At 38.4% G+C, this 19,094-nt stretch overlaps 1 protein-coding gene across 1 annotated transcript; it reads left to right on the top strand.

Moving 5' to 3' along the window:
• Positions 1-1,832: 1,832 nt before the first annotated feature.
• On the top strand, positions 1,833-18,822 carry nek10 (NIMA-related kinase 10). The gene is made up of 35 exons (XM_008430983.2): positions 1,833-2,013; positions 2,195-2,290; positions 2,380-2,440; positions 2,564-2,694; positions 3,829-3,924; positions 3,999-4,083; positions 4,169-4,210; positions 4,304-4,382; positions 4,472-4,539; positions 4,771-4,850; positions 5,772-5,858; positions 5,970-6,194; positions 9,336-9,439; positions 9,803-9,864; positions 9,946-10,017; positions 10,106-10,170; positions 10,564-10,666; positions 10,785-10,913; positions 10,989-11,126; positions 11,210-11,255; positions 11,343-11,464; positions 11,702-11,804; positions 11,888-11,963; positions 12,947-13,076; positions 13,154-13,224; positions 13,305-13,506; positions 13,582-13,669; positions 14,523-14,574; positions 14,709-14,746; positions 14,880-14,980; positions 15,385-15,495; positions 16,558-16,663; positions 16,841-16,884; positions 17,547-17,602; positions 18,571-18,822. The coding sequence occupies exons 2-35, from the start codon at positions 2,211-2,213 to the stop codon at positions 18,620-18,622; spliced, it is 3,105 nt and encodes a 1,034-aa protein (XP_008429205.2). The 5' UTR covers positions 1,833-2,013; positions 2,195-2,210; the 3' UTR covers positions 18,623-18,822.
• The last annotated feature ends 272 nt before the right edge of the window (positions 18,823-19,094 follow it).

Here is a 19,094-nt window from a genome sequence, read left to right as displayed (position 1 = left end):
AGAAAAAAATAAAGAAAAAAATCAATATCAGATCATCTGACAAACAAATGATTCTGGCTCTGTTTTCTAACTCCCAGAGCCTGGGGCGAAGGTATTCATGATCCAAGCAACTGTAGGGACACAGACACTTGGGCCAGAGTTGTATATGTTCCACTCCACTTGCTCCTTTAATGTCAGCAGCACCATAAAGCAAAGGCTGTGCACTGTTACAGCCTTTTCTTTAAGCCTGTGGCTAGGAGAGGATTTTTGCTTCTTATGCCAGAGCATCTTCTGCCTGCCAACACCAGCCCACTCGTCTCCAGTGCGATTCTAGGACGTGATAATGCTGATTTGTCTGCAGGATGTGCAGCTCAGTTTTAGTAGCATCACACTGTTCCTGTTTGTGAGGGGTGGGAGGAAGGAGACCTAATAAATGGGCTCCCAAGGCAGGTAACCTATAGGTAACATGCTCATGATTAACCTAAATTTGAACAGCAATTCTATTAGAGGAAGTGGTGGCAGGTGGAGGAATCAGTTTAGCTCGTATCTTCATGCAAATGTAGGAGGCCTGGTCTTTACTGAACAATAAATATCAGGCTTCAATTTTACAATAAACCTAGTAAAGCAGATGCAAGACTCTAATTTACAGACTTGCAACGTAAAGGCGACCAACTTTAAAGTCAAAACATGAACTCTGAGGTGTTAGATCCACTGTAATCCAGATTAGATGGCAGCCCTAACCTCCTTATGTCTAACCTGACATCAGGTCTGACTCTGCCTACAAATGCTCCAGTCATGTCAGCTTAATCAAAGCAAAGGTCGCACAGGTCCTGAAAATGAATTTCAGTACAAAATGCGGCTTCAGGCTCCTAACGTGGGAGAATTTAATCTTGCAGAAACCCACAGCAGCTCGCAAATGTTTCCTGTCATTTACCCGTAACTTCAGGGCACAAAACTTAGCATCGCATCGAGCAGTTTAACCAAAAATGTGACACTGAAGGAAGCTAGTTATCAAAATGCTGCTTTTTTAGGTTGGGCTTCCAAAAGCAGATATGTGTAACTATAAAATTAAAATGTTGGTTTCTTATTCAAAGAGCTCACAGTACAGAGGAGAAGCGTTTGCTAAAATACTTCGCTACAAAGCTAACGACAGGAAATGACACTGCCGTTAGGTTACACAGCGAACATAAGCTAACGGTTAGCCTGCTAGCATAGCAACCCATCCAAGTGGAGGCGGACTGGGCGTTGGTTGCTCCAACAACTGCCGTAGCTAAACGGCAGCAAATGCTTCAAATAGTGCAGTCGATTCTAAGTAAAACAGCAAACAGAACAGTTTAAAATCAGGCTTTTTGCTCATCTGTAACCGCAGCGGAGAGTGGTAATCTCACCCATAACGTTAACGGTCCCTGCCGCCTCAAACACCGATCATTCACAAGCCGACATTCCCCCTTCTCGCTACTTTTGCTTGAGCTACGCACAGTGAGTCACGTAAGAACCTTCAAACTCAAGGCAGCTACGACGAAAAAACTGACGTAAAATCTACGTGAATGTCAGTAGAGCGGAGACATCGTAGATCTCGTGATATCTTCGTGTTCCTTTGAGTGGAAGTGGGCTCTCGCGATAAGTCATACACCACAACCTTTAAAGTTAAATGAAACATCACAAAACTGACCAGTTTTATTTAGAAAAGCACTGTAATGTTATTAAAAATGTATGTTTAAGCTGTATTTTTCTGTTTTCTTTTAATAACGGTTATTCAAATCAACATTATTCTAAATAGATGAATAAACCAGCTCAAATCTAGGTCCTTATAACGTCGAAATAGCTATAGTTCCTACAGACAGCTGCAAGCGTCAGTTGTACCCATGGCAACGAAGACAATGTAGAAAATTGTCGTTTCTTTTTCTCATGAGATAATATTTAGGACGTCAGCTGTTTCGTGAACATAAAATATATTGCCTGTAACTCTGGAATATTTCATTTGTATTTAATTTCTTAAAAATAACTATATGTTTTTACGGAGGTGGAAACAGGGTAAGAAACCTAACAATTATTAGCTCATCTGACAAGACTTTCGGTAACCGGTTTTATTTTGGCCAAACAGCTAACACTAAAAGTAATTTCATTCGGGTTTTTTCCCCGTTGAAGTGATAAGTGTCTGGCTAAACAGGCTAGATAATAAAATGTTTGGCTAAATTTAGCTCTTGCTTCATAGGTAAACAAAATGTGAAATGCTGAAAATGTCTAACTTGGCTAAGAAAGTGAGACCAGAACAAAAGTTGCCTCTCAAATCTACAGTAACCCAAAGCAAGTAAGACTGCTTATCTCCTCCTCTAGCAATTTATAAATCTATTTGCTTGATCTGATATGAGCAAATCACCTGATAAGCATGTTTTCTAGGGCATCTTATGATCTCAAGAGGCTCCAGTCCCTGCTTGCCAAAAGCAGTTCCAGACAAGAGGTGAAGAGCAGCACAATACGCCACACTGAAGGAGCATGTCGAGACATTCTGATAATATACATAGCAGCTCATTTTTCTCCTGTCAGACCTGCGTTGTAATGTGATCATTTCTCTGTGTTTCAGGTGTCAACACCGAGTCACAGTAAAGCAGCCAACAGCAGGGCCATCAGATCCTCACATTCTCCAAAACACTCCAGCAGGCTCAGGAATGAAACTTATCCTGACAATGAAGTGGCTCAACTGGAAAAATTCAGGTTTCCTACAGTGGAAAATTTAAATTTACTCTGCAACACCAAATTTAAAAATCAAACGTACTTAAATCATAAACCAGTGACTAAATCCATAGTGCTGTATTCTATATTGGTGGAAGTTTTAGTGGAAAAAAGTACAGGAGAAAATATAAACAAGCAAAAAATGCACTCATAAATACACAATACTGCCCCTTTAAATAAACAGTGAGTTAGAAGACGAATGCCGAAAACCTCATTTTAGAAAATAAAACCATTTAACTTATGCCTGCTGAGAGTTTTATAAAGATACATAAAGAAGTTTTAATCTTTATTTAAAAAATGTATAAAGAAGCCTCTTAGAAACCCTGATACAAAATAATTAAGTTTTAGGTGAAAGTAATCTCTACATCTTATTGTAAATGTCGACTACAGCCTTCGGAGTTGTTAAAGGTGACCTGTTTTGCTTCCTTGAACAGGTTAGGATGGGTCAATGGGCCATACCAAACATATTTCTTAAATTTTTTGCACAAAATCTTTCTTAGCTAATGAGATTTTAGTCTGACCAGTTCTGCCTATTTTGAGCTCTTTTCAGAATGAGCTGCTGCTGGCCACGGCCCCCAACTCAACGTTTACATTCGCACCTGAAAATGGCTGCAAACAGGTGCTCAATTATACAATAGTACATCTTTGAAAAACAAAAGTGGAGCCTCCTGCACAACCAACAAGAATGTTGCAAGTTGTTGTCTTTTCCAGCAGCCATTGTACATCACATATGGTGTTAAAACAACCTGATCAAACTTGCTTGAGCTCCCCTGGGGTTGCTAGGTAACAGCACACTGCCCGTCAAATGTGACTTAACAATCTTTAGGTTTTTGAAACGGCTCATTTTCTATAAACCAAAAAACATTAACTTATTGCCAAAAAACTACTGGACGGTTTTTTTAAGTGCTTTGGCTGTTTTTAGGAGCAGTAGAGACCCAGATGGAAGTATAAATATGTTTAAAATGTAAGTTTTGCATAATAGGTCCCCTTTAAATTAACTTCTAATTTGTAGCTCTTCCAAGGTTTAAAAGCAAAAGTTCTCTCTCTGTAAAGAATCAAACTAAAAGTGTTTTTTTTCTTGCCGTGTCGATCATAAAAGCTTTTTATGTTTTCCAGCATAATATACAAAGACCAAAGATGTTTCAGCAGTCACCCGTTGAGTAAACTGTTCCTGGACATTCTTACATCTTTGGTCAGGAATCGACTCTGCAGGTAAATTACTTACTTGAGCTTTTCATAGTTTTTCACATGTTAAGTTTTTATTAACTATTATTGTTTATTGAAAGTGAATGGATCGACCATGCAACACCTGAAGCCGTCAATAGAGTTCTGATCTGCCTTCGACTGCTGATCAGGGATCCCAATTATCAGGCACAAACCAAAAAGAAAATCAAATTTAATTGTTTTTTTTCTCTCTTTTGTGTAAAAGAACTATGATTTTTTTGTATTTTTGCAGAATATTCTTCACCAGCTCGAAGGCATCAGTCTGCTTGCCAAGGTAAATGCTTCAAGATTTTATTTGTAACCTCAAACAACCTCTTCATCCAAATATATCTCACACGGCTCTTATTGGCCTTCTGTTCCTCTGCAGTACATGGAGTCTGTCACTGCCAAGTACATTTCCTGTGGTGAGGAGGTGTTTGATACACAGAAGCTCGTTACAATGACCTGTGAGTAGGCAGAACCACAGAAACACTGGCAGGTGGAACTGGGTTTGTGTCAATCAGCAGCAGAATCACCGATTTGATTTCTGTTACAGACATGTTTCAGAAGCTGTCGACTGCTGATAATCAAAGGCTGTGGGTCACTGAGAGTGGCGCACACAGGGTAATTTTCATTTATATTCTCAGGGCCTTTGTCCAAAGCATGTCATTTTTATAACTAGGAGTTTGATAATTGGTTGAATTAAAAAAGAAGAAGAATAGAAAGAGTCTTATGCATTTCCTGTTAATCTCAGACCAACTTTCTTGAACTACAAGAAACACTGGAATCACACAGAAATGTACTATGACCTGATACAAAGAACAGAAATTAAATTTCTACTTTTAAATTGTTCAGACGTTGGTGAAACTCCTCTCCACCACAGACCGCGGCGTTTTACAGGGAGCTCTGCTTGCACTCACCGCTTTGGCTGAGAGGTATGGAACACCTCTACAAAGATAAATATTTAGGCTTTTTCTCATTTATTTTGGTTATTTTTAACATTTCCATATGCAAATATATAAAAAAGACAAACAAAGAAAAATAAAAAAACAAAGAAACAATGCTGAAAAACTAAACAAAAGAAATGTTATTCTAACTTGTACTGGATATCTGTTGTGCTTTGATAAACAATATTTAAATTCTTGTCAATGGAAAAAACACAAAGTGTAGACGCAAAACATTAGTTTATTATAGCTAGGCTGGTCACAATGACAAATTGTCCCAAACTTTATTGTGATGAACGATAATATTGTTGTTTTAAGATATTATAAAGATAATGGCATAATACGCAAGGCCACATTCTCAAAGATCAATAAACTTGAGATTCTAATGAACATTTAATACGGGACCTGGAAGACATTTTCCAAAATAAAGAAACATAACAATAAAAACAACAAATAAAATGAATAATGAAGTCTCTGTAAACAAAATGATCCTTCATAAAAGGGGATAGTTGAGACCAAAGCAACAGACTGAAGACTTTTGTCGTCCATATTTTGGTAGAAAGAGAAAAATGATAAATCATGGAAATATAAATGATTGAGTTATAGTTTTAATGTTCATGTGATTTATTGCAACAGGCCTAATTATACCTTCACCTTTTTATTCATAGAAGATCAAAAGATCAAAATCAGAAGAGCAGAATCATTTATGCATATTTTTCTAAAACATCAAAGGAATTCCAGCTGAGTCTCAAAAAAGAAAATAAACAATCATAATCAAACCTTTTTGCATTTGTTTAGCAAGTAAATGTTTTAATTTAAAGAGTCCCAAACAGTTTTAATTTTTCACAACAGTGGCTCAAATTGAAACAAATATTTCATGCATAAATATTCTAATCTCTTGTTTTTCTGCAGCTCTGAATGTAGATCAGAAATCGGAGAACTGCAAATTGTGGATAGCCTTCTTGTAATACTGCAGGAATATGACCTGCTCTCAAAGAGGTTGGAAATTTAAGTAATTTCTCAGTTGATGCACTTCCTATGTGGTAAAACATTTCAAAATAAAAGCTCTAACAGCCTCATGATCCAGATGAAGCCTTGTGTTTCCTGCAGAATGAGTGCTGAGCTGCTGAGGCTCCTGTCTTCAGTGCAACATGTGAGGGTCCAGCTGAAGGAGCTGGAGGGAGTACCGGTGCTGCTGAGCCTCCTGCACAGCAGGAACCTGAAGCTCCTGTGGAGCGTCACCTGGGTCCTGGTCCAGCTGTGTGAGGATGCAGAGTCCAGGGCTGAGATCCGGAGCTGGGGGGGCGTGCAGCAGCTCCTCCGTCTGCTCAACGTGTAAGTCTTACAAGTTTGTCAGCTGGATTTTACTGTGATCTTTCATGCTTAAGTTTGGACAACTGCAGCGAAAGGTTATTGTTGGAAGCACAGAACTTTTTGTTTACATTTTGGGTTGCAGCAGAAAAACTGCTGTAAGGAATATCAACACGTATTGTGCTTAACTCTATGTTGTTTTTATTTCATGAAGCACAGTACAGTCAAAATGATTAAATCTAGAAGAATTAAACAAATTCCAAACAGATCCAAACACCCCTGCTGGATGGTAGATTGTCATGAAAGTTAAAATGATATGCAATAATATTGTGCTGTTTTAAGATAATTTTCAAGTAATTTAATGCTAATGGCATAATCATACAAGAACACATTCTCAAAGACCAATAAACTATAGATTCTAATGATCATTAACAACTGGAAGACATTTTAAATATCCAAAAAACTACTGTGAGTAGTATCTGAGAAAATGTCAAGAAGTAGTATGCTTATTCTGATGGTTTTCTTTCATAAAGAAAAACAGCATAGTGTCTGTATTAAATCTAGAAGAATTAAACACAAACACCCTGTGTGGGTCTTACTTCTGACAAGAAAACAATACTTCTTAACTTTGTGTAAATATTCTGTTGTTGTTTCACATGCACATGCACATCTTTTACACATTTTTTGTCACTTTAAATCCAATTAAGCTGCTGCTGGCCACAACCCCTAACTCAACGTTAACCCTCACATGTGAAAATGGCTGCCAACAGATGTGCAGTTATACAACCGTACATCTTTGAAAAGCAGGAGTAGAGCCTCCTGCACAACCAACCAGAACACAGCAAGTTATTGTCTTTTCTCGCAGCCATTTTACACACAGCTGTAAAACCAGCTGACCAAATGTGCTGGAGCTCAGCATGGGTTGCTAGGTGACGGGCTGGGTTTCACTGGGGTTACTTGGGAAAGGCTCAGTGCCCTTGGAAAGTGACTTAACAGGAGGTTTTTGAAGCGGCTCATTGTCCAGACACCAAAAACATTAACTTATTCCCAAAAAATGACTGTGTGTTTTTGCTAAGTGCTTGGGTTGTTTACAGAAGCAGTAGAGGCCCAAATGGAAGCCCAAAAATGTGCAAAATGTGAATTTTGGATAATAGGTCCTCTTTAATAACTGCACACCATTTCCTTGTGTCCTAAATTTATCCTTACTGGTTTGCACCTTATTCTTGTTTTTTTTTTTTTTAATTTGTGTGAGTTTTCATGCCCCCTCTTACCTTAACTTGCTGCTGTGAGGTCTGAATTTCCCCACTGTGGGTCAATGAAGGACATTTATGATCTATTTTCTATTCTGTTTTATCCTGGAATGTCTGTTGCTTAAAGTGTGGTTTGGTCTAACCAGCCCTCAGTATTCCAATGAAAGTCCCAGAAGTATTTAGCAAACTCCACATGTTTATGGCTGTGGTAGAACAATGTAAAAAGCATTTTAGTGCCGTCACGGCCACGACCAGATAGCGTGTACATGCCATGGATGCCATGAAATGGCTTTTATGGAGATTCAGTGATCTCACTCTTTGCTGCTGTTTTATGGCAGTGAGCTCATGAGTTTATCAATACTTCAACTTTACCAACCTTCTCACTGTACAAGGACAACACAAGCCTCATTTTTCACAGTATCTTAAATGTAATTATTACCCTGACTGTAGATATGGTCAAGTTTAAAAGGGAAATATTAGACAAAATTCACATTTTGCATGTTTTTGTACTTCCATTTGGGCTTTTACAGCTTCCAAAAACAGCCCAAGTGCTAAAAAGAAAACACCCAGCCATTTTTTGGCTCTAAGTTAAAGCTTTTCTTGTCTGTGGAGAATAAGCCATTTCAAAAAATCTTTACCATTACCTAGCAACCCAAGTAAAGTTCCAGCACGTTTGGTCAGCTGGTTTTACCGCTGCATGTGTTGTACAATGGCTTCTGGAAAAGACAAGTGTGTTGTTGTTAACTTTCCATCCAGGAACCACTTTCTGCATTCTTGTTGGTTGTGCAGGGGGCTCCACTTCTATTTTTCAAAGATGTACGGTTGTACAGTTGCACATCTGTTTGCAGCCATTTTCACATGCGAGTGTTAACGTTAAGCTGGGAGACGTGGCCAGCAGCTTCTTTGGATTTAAAGAGACAGGAGGCCCTAACACAGCTTATAATGGAAGGATCTCAAAATAGGCAGAACTGAGCAGAACTGAAATCTTATTATATAAAAATTATTTTGTGCAAATCAAAGTTTGTAAAAATTGTAGACCTATCCTAACCTGTTCAAGGAACAACAATAGGTGTTGTGTTTTGAGTTGTTTTCAATATTTGGTTATTTGTGTTCCTTTGTCTCTTTGTTTGATTTCGTCAGACTTAATGATTCACATGTATTATATTTATTTCTTGTGTCTAGTTATTGCTTGTTACTCTAGTTTAATTATGTTATTCTTTAGTTTTAGATTAATTTCCTAGACCTTGTGTCCTCTCCCTCGCCCCCTGTGTCATGTTCTCTCTCTCCCCTCACACCTGTAATCTGTTGGCTCATCAGCTCAGGTTTTTTGTTCCAGCATTCATCTTCACAGTATCACTAGTCCCTCTGGTTATTTTCCCCTAATTCTTCCCTGTGGCATTTTTCTTGACTTCGTGGTTTTTGTTCTGCTCTGGCTCCCTGTGCTCCTTTCTAAGTTTTTTTTTTTTTTCATTAAATCTTGCTCCCAGCTCATGTCTGCATTTTATTCCTTCCTCAAACTCACACATTATGACAACAGGTCACTTTCCCAACCTGTAAAGATCAACAAATATCTTTTACTTAAGACATGTTAAAATTGTTTTAGCTTTTTAGTCTAATTAATGAAATTAGAGGTGATATTTTCTAGAATATTTAGTCCAAGATTATGCTGCTGCAATAAAAGCTGATTTCCTTCAAAGACTTGTTAAATAATTGATAAAGTGATACACAAAAACTAGAAAGATCACCAATAATACCAAACGTAAAACACTGCAATATATTGTACTACAACTTAAAATGGCTGCTAGAATTGGAAAACACGTTACTGATTGTCTATTTGTTAAAGCTGACGTCTAACATAGTGTAATTAAGTTTGTTTGTTTTTGTCTCGGTGGTAAGATAAATCTCTTAATGACAGGCAGCACGCCTCTGACCGCTCCAGCATTGAGATGCTTCCCAGCAGCGCCACCGAGGAGTTTGGACCGCAGGAGGAGCTGCAGAACGCTGCGGCTCTGCAGTCCGGTCAGCGTCCACACTGCGCAGAAAATACACGAGGCTGTTGTGTTAAAATTCACCAAGGACAGCAGTGGGCAGAAAATAATGTGAAAATCAAGTAAAATGTCAACTGTTGCTCACTGTAAGGATAATCCTCCCTGATAGAGAAGTCTTATCAGGGGCTGAGAATGTAAACAGATATTTCCTGAGACGTTTAGACTGGATCAACAGTTTTACATTTTCTGTCCCAGAATTTCTGTTGAATGTCTAAAAACGTGATTTGTGTTCAAAGATGCTCACAGTATGCCCTGTGACTGTAATGAAGAGTTGTAAATGTGGCTGTCTGACTTTTATTGAACAGTCTGGGTTTGTTTTTGCCTCTTGTCTCAGCGTGCTGTACAGCCCTGACTGAGCTGAGTCTGGACGACACGTCTGCTCACCACATCGTACAAGTAAACAGCTCTTACTTTAAAAGCACAAAATATTCATTTAAGCTTTGCTTCAATCAACAAACTGCACTTTTCTCTTATTAGGAAAATGGTATCTACATAATTGCAAATCTAATTTTGTTAAAAAGCTCTGGACCGAAGGTCACGTCTTTACAGGTACAAGATTCATGTCAAAGTTAGGATTATTGCAGCTGCAGGTTTGCTGTGGTTCAGTAAATGAAATGTTAATATTTTGTTTTGGCAGTGCTACGCTTTCCGAGCGCTGCGATTTCTCTTCAGCGCTGAAAGAAACAGGTTTATTTTTAAAAGGTAATGCCTCTGTGACCTTCATGGTCAAGTTTTGTTTTCAGGCTTTCGTTTTGCATTTTGGTTTCTTTGTTTCAAATGTTATTTTCTGTTTCTGGTGAACTTTACTTTTGGGTTTAAAACACAAAACTTTAATTCCTGGTGATTTTTTTTTTTTGCTTCAATCAGAGCAGATGTTTTATTAGCATGTGCCAAATTTTTTGATTACTAATCCAGTTTTATTTTTATACAATGCAAGTTTGAATTTATTTCTTTGTATATTTGCTGTTTCTCTTCACTTATCGGCCTTTTAAGCCTCTACATGGGAAAAACCTTATTAAAATCTTCAAATCTTTTCTTTAATTTGATATTTACCAGAGATGGATGACCCCAGCTGTAACCTTTCATCCCTCTCAGTCTCTTTCCCACAGACCTCTTTGAGTCGTTTATTGATGTTGGACATTATGTCAGAGACCTCACAGCTTATGAGGAGCTACAAACCAAAGTGTCTCTCTACACTGTAAGAGCAAAGAAAAGTTTGTTTGTTTGTTGGACTGGAATGGGATCTTAAAATATAACTCTTCTCATTTGTTTTTCAAACCTGGTAAAATAATAAATGTATTTTTATTTTAATGCAGGAAGAGGAACTGAGTTGTCTGAGAGAGAATATCGAGTCCCTGAACCAGAACCGACCGCCGCTCAGAGTAATCGGTGGCTACTCTATATTGGACCACCTGGGCTCCGGGGCGTTTGGAAGTGTCTTTAAAGTAAAACAAACATGCAGAAAACTAACATAATGTTCTGTTTATGTTAGATTTCAGCTCATTCGCTCTTACTGACAGGTCCAGAAGCAGACCGGTCAGAACTTCCTGGCTCTGAAGGAGGTGAACCTGCACAACCCGGTGTTTGGCAAAGACAAGAAGTCCAGAGACAGCAATGTGGAAAAGATCATCTCTGAGCTTACAATCATCAGAGAACAGGCACAGCTCGCATCCTGCTCAACATTCCTACATGTATTTATTCAATATGTGTAGATAACAATTTATTTCTTCCCTTTCTCCAGATGACACACCCAAACATAGTTAAATATTACAAAACATTTTTGGAAGGTGATTACAGTGCCTGTCATTCCCACACATTGGGGACTGTTTTCATCCAAACCGTTAAAAAACGCCAGACGTGCTTTCTGATTACAGACGACAAGCTTTACATCGTAATGGAGCTGATCGAAGGCGTGCCACTGGCTGAACATTTCAACTCTCTGAGGGACAAGCAACAAAAATTCACTGAAGACAGAATCTGGAACATTTTCATCCAGGTAAAACTTTTCAGTTTAGCTTTTTATAATCAGAGACACATCCATGAAGATGAAGGTAGAGGAAGGTAGAAGAAAACTCAGTTCAAGGAGACCAGCAGGGAAGAAATGATCTTAATAGAAAAAAGCAAAATGAGCCGTGGGAATGAGAGGATAAATTATGGATTAGGAAAGAAAATTAAAATAATAAAACTACAGAATTATCCTAATCTCAGATTACATTTTTTAATCTTCTCTCAGATGTGCTTGGCCTTGAGGTACCTGCACCAGGAGAAGAGGATAGTTCACCGTGACCTTTCACCCAGTAACATCATGCTGGGGGAGAACAACAAAGTCACCATCAGTGAGTCTGAGCAGGCGCCGCTTCCTCCTTCCTGTCCTCTCTTGTTCGGAGGGTTAAACCTTTATATGTCCTTCTGCTTGAAGCTGACTTTGGGCTCGCCAAGCAGAAACAGGAGAACAGTGAGCTGACATCAGTGGTCGGCACCATCCTTTACTCATGGTGAGAAACTTTAACCAGAAGATTCAGCAGAACTTCAGTCAGAATGGAGCTGCTGCTGCTGCGGATGATGGTAGATTATGGAGATTAAATGTAGTAATTTTACTGTCTAAACCTGTTAAATATTAGCAGTTTAATCTGGAGTATTGCCCCTCCTTCTTAAACGAAATTGGTGTCAAACGTTTGTGTTTGTACCGCCGTCATTTTGAAGATATTTATAAATGTTTCCAGAAACCATCAAAGGTCAACCAGCCAGTCCACATTTACAAAATGTTGTCAATCGACTATGGGCGGTGAAAATTTAAATTTATGCCGTTATAATTTTTGAGATTTAAAAGAAAGTTTCTAAAGGACACCAGAGAACAGAATTGATATAAATTACTTGCATTATGTTGGTGCCAGTGGAGCTCTGCCCGTTACATAAGAACACAGGCATAGCTCCAGCACATTTGATCAGATGGTTTTACTGCTGTATGCGCTGTACAATGGCTGCTGGAAAAGATAAGTGATTTGTTGTTAATTTACAACCCAGAAACCACCCTGCTGTATTCTTTTTGGTTGTGCAGGAGGCTCTACTTCTGTTTTTCAAAAATGTACTTTTGTGTAATTGTGCATCTGCTTGCAGTCATTTTCACGTCTGAGTGTAAACGTTGAGTTTGGGGGCGTGGCCAGCAGGGGCTCTTTGGATTTAAAGTGATAAGACTTATTAAAACAGCTCATTCTGAAAGGAGATTATAACGGGAAGAACTGAGCAGATTAAAATCTTGTTATCTGAAAATGATTTTGTGTGTAAAAATGTAATGAACATGTTTTGTACCTAAAGTCACTTGTTAGAAGAAGTACAACACGTCACCTTTAACTGTGAGAATAGTACACTGTCTTTTAGTAAACTCTGTCTGGAAACCAGAGGAGCCTCTAGTGATTTAAAATGATATTTTTAGCTAGGAAGTATCTTTTCTGAGTTTGTGTTTGTGTGTTGTTGACAGTCCAGAGGTGGTGCAGAACAAGCCGTATGGGGATAAAGCCGACATCTGGGCTTTGGGCTGCATCTTGTACCAGATGGCAGCTTTACAACCACCGTTCTACAGCAGCAACATGCTGTCACTGGCCAGCATGGTAGCAAACAAACCAAATCAATCTACCTCATATTTACACCCTCAGACTTACGTTTTGCTCTTGTTCTGAACTGACAGATCGTTGAGGGAGTCTATGAGCCGGTTGAAGAGGGAGCGTTTTCAGACAGACTCACAGATATGATCCGATGGTGAGACTTCAGCGCAGATGTCGACAAGTTGCTGCTAATTTGGATTAGCATTTCAGTAATGCTATCTGCTAATCCGTCAGGTGTTTGAGTTCGGACCCGGAGCAGCGGCCGGACATCGCAGCCGTCAGCTCCAGGATCTCTGACCTCATGATGAGGCTGATGGACGGACTCTACATCTCCCAGAATGCACTGCAGCGCAGGGCTGATAAAGACAGGAAACGAACACAGAAGTATTTTTTGGAAAGGCAACAGAGCAGGAATAACTTCTGCCACTCAGACATGGTAAACCTGGACTCTAGGGTTTTAAACACGTTGCTTTGTGTAGCGCTCCAGTGTTTATGTAAGTTTTTAATGCAGGAAAGGCGGCTGACTGAGACGGAATGTTTGGCTCGGAGCTCCTCTGCAGTCTGCAGCTCTGGTGACGCCATGCAGGCAAACTGTCAAGGTGAAGCACGGACACAGATTTGATGTAACTGAGAAATCTGGGAGCAGTGATGACCTCTGACCTGAGCCGTCACAGCCACATAAAGACAGTTACAAAGTCGGCCTTCTGTCACCTCAAGAGAATTTCCAGGATTAGACGACTAATGTCTCAGTGAGATCTGGAGCACATGCGTCAAACTGAGGCCCGAGGGCCAAATGTGGCCCACCGCAGCTTTTTATGTGGCCCTCTAGATTACATCAAGTCTCTCCAGTTTTTCACAAAATTCACACAAAATCAGCTGATCCCCACTTTTTTTTCAGATTTTTTACTGAACATTTTTCTAAAAATTGGCCATAAAAATGATTTCTGCCTCAGCCTTACTTCATGTCAAGTTATAGCCATTGATTGATTCGGCAGATAATAAAAAGTCACATTTAACATCATACATTTGCACAAATATCACAAAAATTCCTTACAAATATTTCTAAATTAGTTCCACAAAATCTGTTATTTTGATTGCAAAAAACACAAAAACAATCACGAAACCCTTCTAACCCTTTGTTGCTGAAATGTGCGACACAAATAAACCTGATTTATAACTGTTTCTAAAAATATTCTACAAAAATCGAACTATTTTGTTCATCTCAATGAAATATTCTTTATTATTTAACAGATCAAATGAAAAAGGCACAAAAACTTATTTTTAAAAAATATACAAATGTTGTGACCCATGTTCTTTCAACTTAACGATTTAAGTTTGGACACCACCGATGTGGGGTGAAGGAGGCAGTAGAGTCTTTATTTTTGAGTTAACATTTGGCTCTTTGGTTCAGTTTATATGGATTTTATTTAACAACCCTTGTTTTATTTCCAGCTCCAGACTTGGAGCCCGTGGTTTGTGACTCACCGGATCAGATTGTAGCCTGGTAGGTGAAAACAGACGCATATTTTATAACATTTGCATTAATTTACATTCCCATCTCGGCCTCCTCTGGTTAGAGAGGAACTGGTGTCGACGTTATTCTGCTGAACTGCTTCTCTCACTTCCTCTTTTTCTCAGTGGGGATTTTGCTGCTTCCAAGATAAAATCAAGACCAGGTACCATTTCAGCATCTGCTTTTAAATAACGTCATGACACAAACTAGAGAAGCCATCGTCAGTGCACACATTTTACTCTGATATAAAATGTGAATTTTCTCAGCCAGGATGAAATGTTTTCTTCTGGTTTTAGGGTCTCTAGGGATCTGCGTCTCTCAGAGGAAACTGCGACAGATCGACGATCCCATCCAACGGCTGCTGGTTCAGCTGCACAAAATCATCTTCATCACTCAAGTACAGACATTTTATAAGTTAAAATAATTTTTTTTTTAAATACATTTTTATTTAAAATTTTTTTTATTTTGAATTTTTTTTATTTATTTATTAAAATAAATATAATTTATTTTTAAAATGTTTTTTACTTTTTTTTTTTTTTACAATTTTTTAGCATTTTTAAATTAATTTTTACCTTTACATTTTTTAAAGTTTTTTTATTTTATTTTTTTTACATTTTTACATTTAAAAAATAAAATAAAAAAGTTTAATTAATAATCTATTTTATTTTTTTTATTTCAAACATGTAAACATTTTTAAAATAAAAAATCAAGAGTCATATCTATACATTTGCTTTCTTTAAATCCATGTCGGTCCTGATATTGCTCAGTTTCAACATTTTTCCGGATGTGATTAATTCCCAGCTTCCTCCCGCTCCGAACTACAACATGAAACGGCGACTCGTTGAACGATTCAAAAAGTCTCTCTTCCACCTCGGCAGCGACCCTTACAACCTGAAGGTGGAGCTCAGAAAGGTCAGAAAGCTTTCGTTTCCACCGAGCAGCGCTCACAAACAAAACAAGTTTGACTGAGCAGCTGCTAATAACACACCAACCTTATGAGAAGGATGAAGACGCGCTTCGTAACCCGCTTGAATATTAATTTATATATTTGGAACTGGACCTGTTTTTCTTTGGATGTTGTTGTTAAATTGAGGGAAATTTTGTTAATTTAGGGTGCGTTCACACTGCAGCCTGAAGTGACCCAATTCCGATTTTTTTTGACGTAATGCGACCTGTATCCGATCTTTTCATGACAGTGTGAACAGCACAGGTCGGATTCTTTTACGAATGGGACCCATATCCGATACGTATCCGATTCAAATGCGACCATAAAGTTCAGGTCGCATTCATCCGAACTGAACGTCACTGATTCTCAACAAATCTCACTATTCTGCGTCCTGATATGCGCAAGCGGGAAGAAAAACAACAACCATGACGGACTATAATGAGGATTAAGTTGTTAATATGCTGCTCCGGTTGGACAACAACTTCAAATATGTAAACTAAGCTCCACCGTTAGCCTCCATGTTTACTTCCGCAAACACTGAGCACTTCTTCTTTTTATGGCGGTTGGCAGAACACTGAGAACGCTGACGCTATTGCGCCCTCTAGTGCGCATGCGGGACACTTTCAGGTCATTTGCCCGTTTACACTGCAGAACACATAAAGGTCGCATTTACTGGCAGTGTGAACGACCCCAGCAAAAAAATCAGAATTCCCAAAAAATCGGAATTGAGTCACTTCAGGCTGCAGTGTGAACGCACCGTTTGTTTTCAGAGCTGTCAGATGTTTGGGAGGCATTTCAAAACATAACATGATACATTTTAGTTCTACATTAGAACGTAGAATAACATTACAAGATATTATTAATAACAGTCATAATGACTTGTATTATCTAATAATGAATTGAAACTGCGGACTATATGAGGATTAAGTTGTTAATATGCTGCTCCGGTTAGACAACAACTTCAAATATGTAAGCTAAGCTCCAGTAAAACAATGCTGGAGTTTTACTGGATGTGTGTTTTGCCCCAGCTGGTCCAGGCTTCCTCAGAACTGGTGGAGACGAGCTCGACCAGTTTGGACTGGCAGCATGTGGTGCAGCTCCTCCGAGGGGAACGCCTCACTGCAGACACGTCAGGTAGATTTATCCCCCTGCAGGAAAACAGAGTCGCTCCTGCAGGAATCCAAAACAAACACCGACACGATCCGTTTCCGTCTCAGCCAGATTTGATCTCTTTATGTTTTCAAAACAGACTTTTAAAAAAAATTGTTCTGAAGTTTATTAAAAAGTTAATTTCCTTGTCTATTGTGGCAGGTGATGAGAACCTCAGGGACGGAGTTACATATCAGCAGATGCAGGTCAGTTTCTCCAGAGAGAAGGTGAAGTTTGTTTATTTTTTAGTTTCAATTTGACTTTTTGATTCTTTTTTCAAAAACTTGACGGTTTTGCTGACTCTGGTTACTGAATAGCTTAGAAAAATTAACAATACATTACAGAACAAAAACCAAACGTGGAGAAGCAGCTTTCAGCTTCTATACGCCACAAATCTGGAACAAACTTCCAGAAAACTGCAAAACAGCCGAAACACTGACTTCCTTTAAATCTACACTGAAAGCCCAGCTGTTGTTTTGAACCATAATAAATCAAATATTGATCAACATATTTGGAGATTTTGATGATGACACTCAACAAATGTGATGTTTGTTACTGGTTTTCTCAGGTTGGTGCCTGTATGTTGTTCTTATAAATTCTTATTTCCGTGTTTTCATGATGTAAAGCTCTTTGAACTACAAATAAACTCGATTGATATAACTATATATGCCAGGTAAAAGTCTACATAGTCTCTTGTCCTAAACTTAAAGACTAAGTTGTAAGTTGACTCCAACTTTCCTTTACTCAGAGTTATAAAAGTCAGACTGAATTTCTATTTCCACCTAGTAAATGCAGCATTATAAAGTTTATTTTAGCTTTAGTTGTGCAGTCAGATGCAGTGAAAGGATCTTCTGCTCTTCCTCTTCAGGAAATCATTGAGGAGCTTTTAGAGGAGAACAGATACTACCAAGCAACAAGCAACAGGTGAAAATGTTAAAATCCTTACAAATACACGACAAAACAAACATAAAAAATCTATTATTGTCCAACAACCATCCTGATGTGTTTTATTTAAATCATATCCATCCATTTTTCTTTATCTTGAACATGTTGTGTGTTTCTTCTGTGTTTTTGGACGAAAGGCAAGATTACTTGGAATCAATTAAATTAAATTTAAAGGGGCTCTTTTGTGCAGAACTAAGATGTTTTTCATTTTTGTTTGTCCGTTTGGGTTTCTACTGCTTCTAAAAACAACCTAAAAAGAATCCACTTAGCCTAAGTTAATGCTCTTTGAAGTCGATTTTAGAAACCTCCCAGTTGTTAAGTCACATTCCACAGGGACTGAGCCGTTACCTAGCAACTCCATCAAAGCCCAGGCCGTTACCTAGCAACCGAGGCGGAACACCAACACGTTTGGTTTCACCGTTGTACGCTGCTAGAAAGGACAAGTGTTTTGGTTGACTTACTATTCAGAAACCACTTACTGCATTCTTGTTGGTTGTGCAGGAGGCTCCACTTCTGCTTTTCACAAATGCACGGTGGTATAATTGCGCAATCCGTTTGCAGCCATTTTTACGTGCAAGTGAAAAAAAAAAATCAATGTTTCACTTCTAACAAGACATTTAACCCATATTATGAGTAAAGTAATCTGCCAGTGGAACTAGAACTTTTTCATCAATATGGAGGAATTTCTGGCTGAAAGCAGTAAAACAAAACCTCCTGCATTTTGCTGAAAAGTTACTTTATTTAAGGTGTAATCAGATACTAAAAATTTGATCAAAATTACTTGGTAAAATTTGTATTTTTTGTTGCTTGTTTGCTGTTCTCAACAGAATAATTGACTGTGTTGCGTTTCTAATCGTGTGAAGCACTTTGACCTACCTTGTGGCTGAAAACTGCTCTGTAAATAAACTTGACTTGTCCTCCTTTAATTTGGTCCGTTTGAATCTTAGGGCCAAAGAAAAGAACCGGCAGCCATCTGCTTCCACCTGGCCAGGGGTCTGACCACTGATGACATCAGCAGCAGCAGGACTTGTAAACACACACATGAGCAAAGACGAAAACAACATGCTGACATTGAGGAGGAGGAGAAGAAGAATGGCGCGCATTAATGACAGCAGGGATTTTTAACTACGTTTGAGTCTCTGAGGATCCAGCGGTTTTATGAATTTGGATGGAAACTCAAATGTGACTTAAAAATGTAACGTGCAAAGAAAAATTACTGGGGCATTTCTAAAAGATATTTATGTTTAAAATTATTTGCACTTTCATCACATCTACAGAGTAAAGAAGCTAAATTAAATTAACTTATTTTAATATGCAGAGCTTTGACACAGTTTTCCACTCTTGGACTTTTCCACATTTTGTCAACTTCAACCATAAATTTAAACATATTTAACTTGAATTTTATGTGATTCACCGAAACGGATCAAAAATCTTACTTCAGGATTTCCATCCACTTTGTCATTGACTCCGA

The sequence above is a fragment of the Poecilia reticulata genome, chromosome 16 (assembly GCF_904066995.2).
Source record: "Poecilia reticulata chromosome 16, P_reticulata-male-v2, whole genome shotgun sequence".
Classification (NCBI taxonomy): domain Eukaryota; kingdom Metazoa; phylum Chordata; class Actinopteri; order Cyprinodontiformes; family Poeciliidae; genus Poecilia; species Poecilia reticulata.
This window is presented reverse-complemented; position numbering and strand designations above follow the sequence as displayed.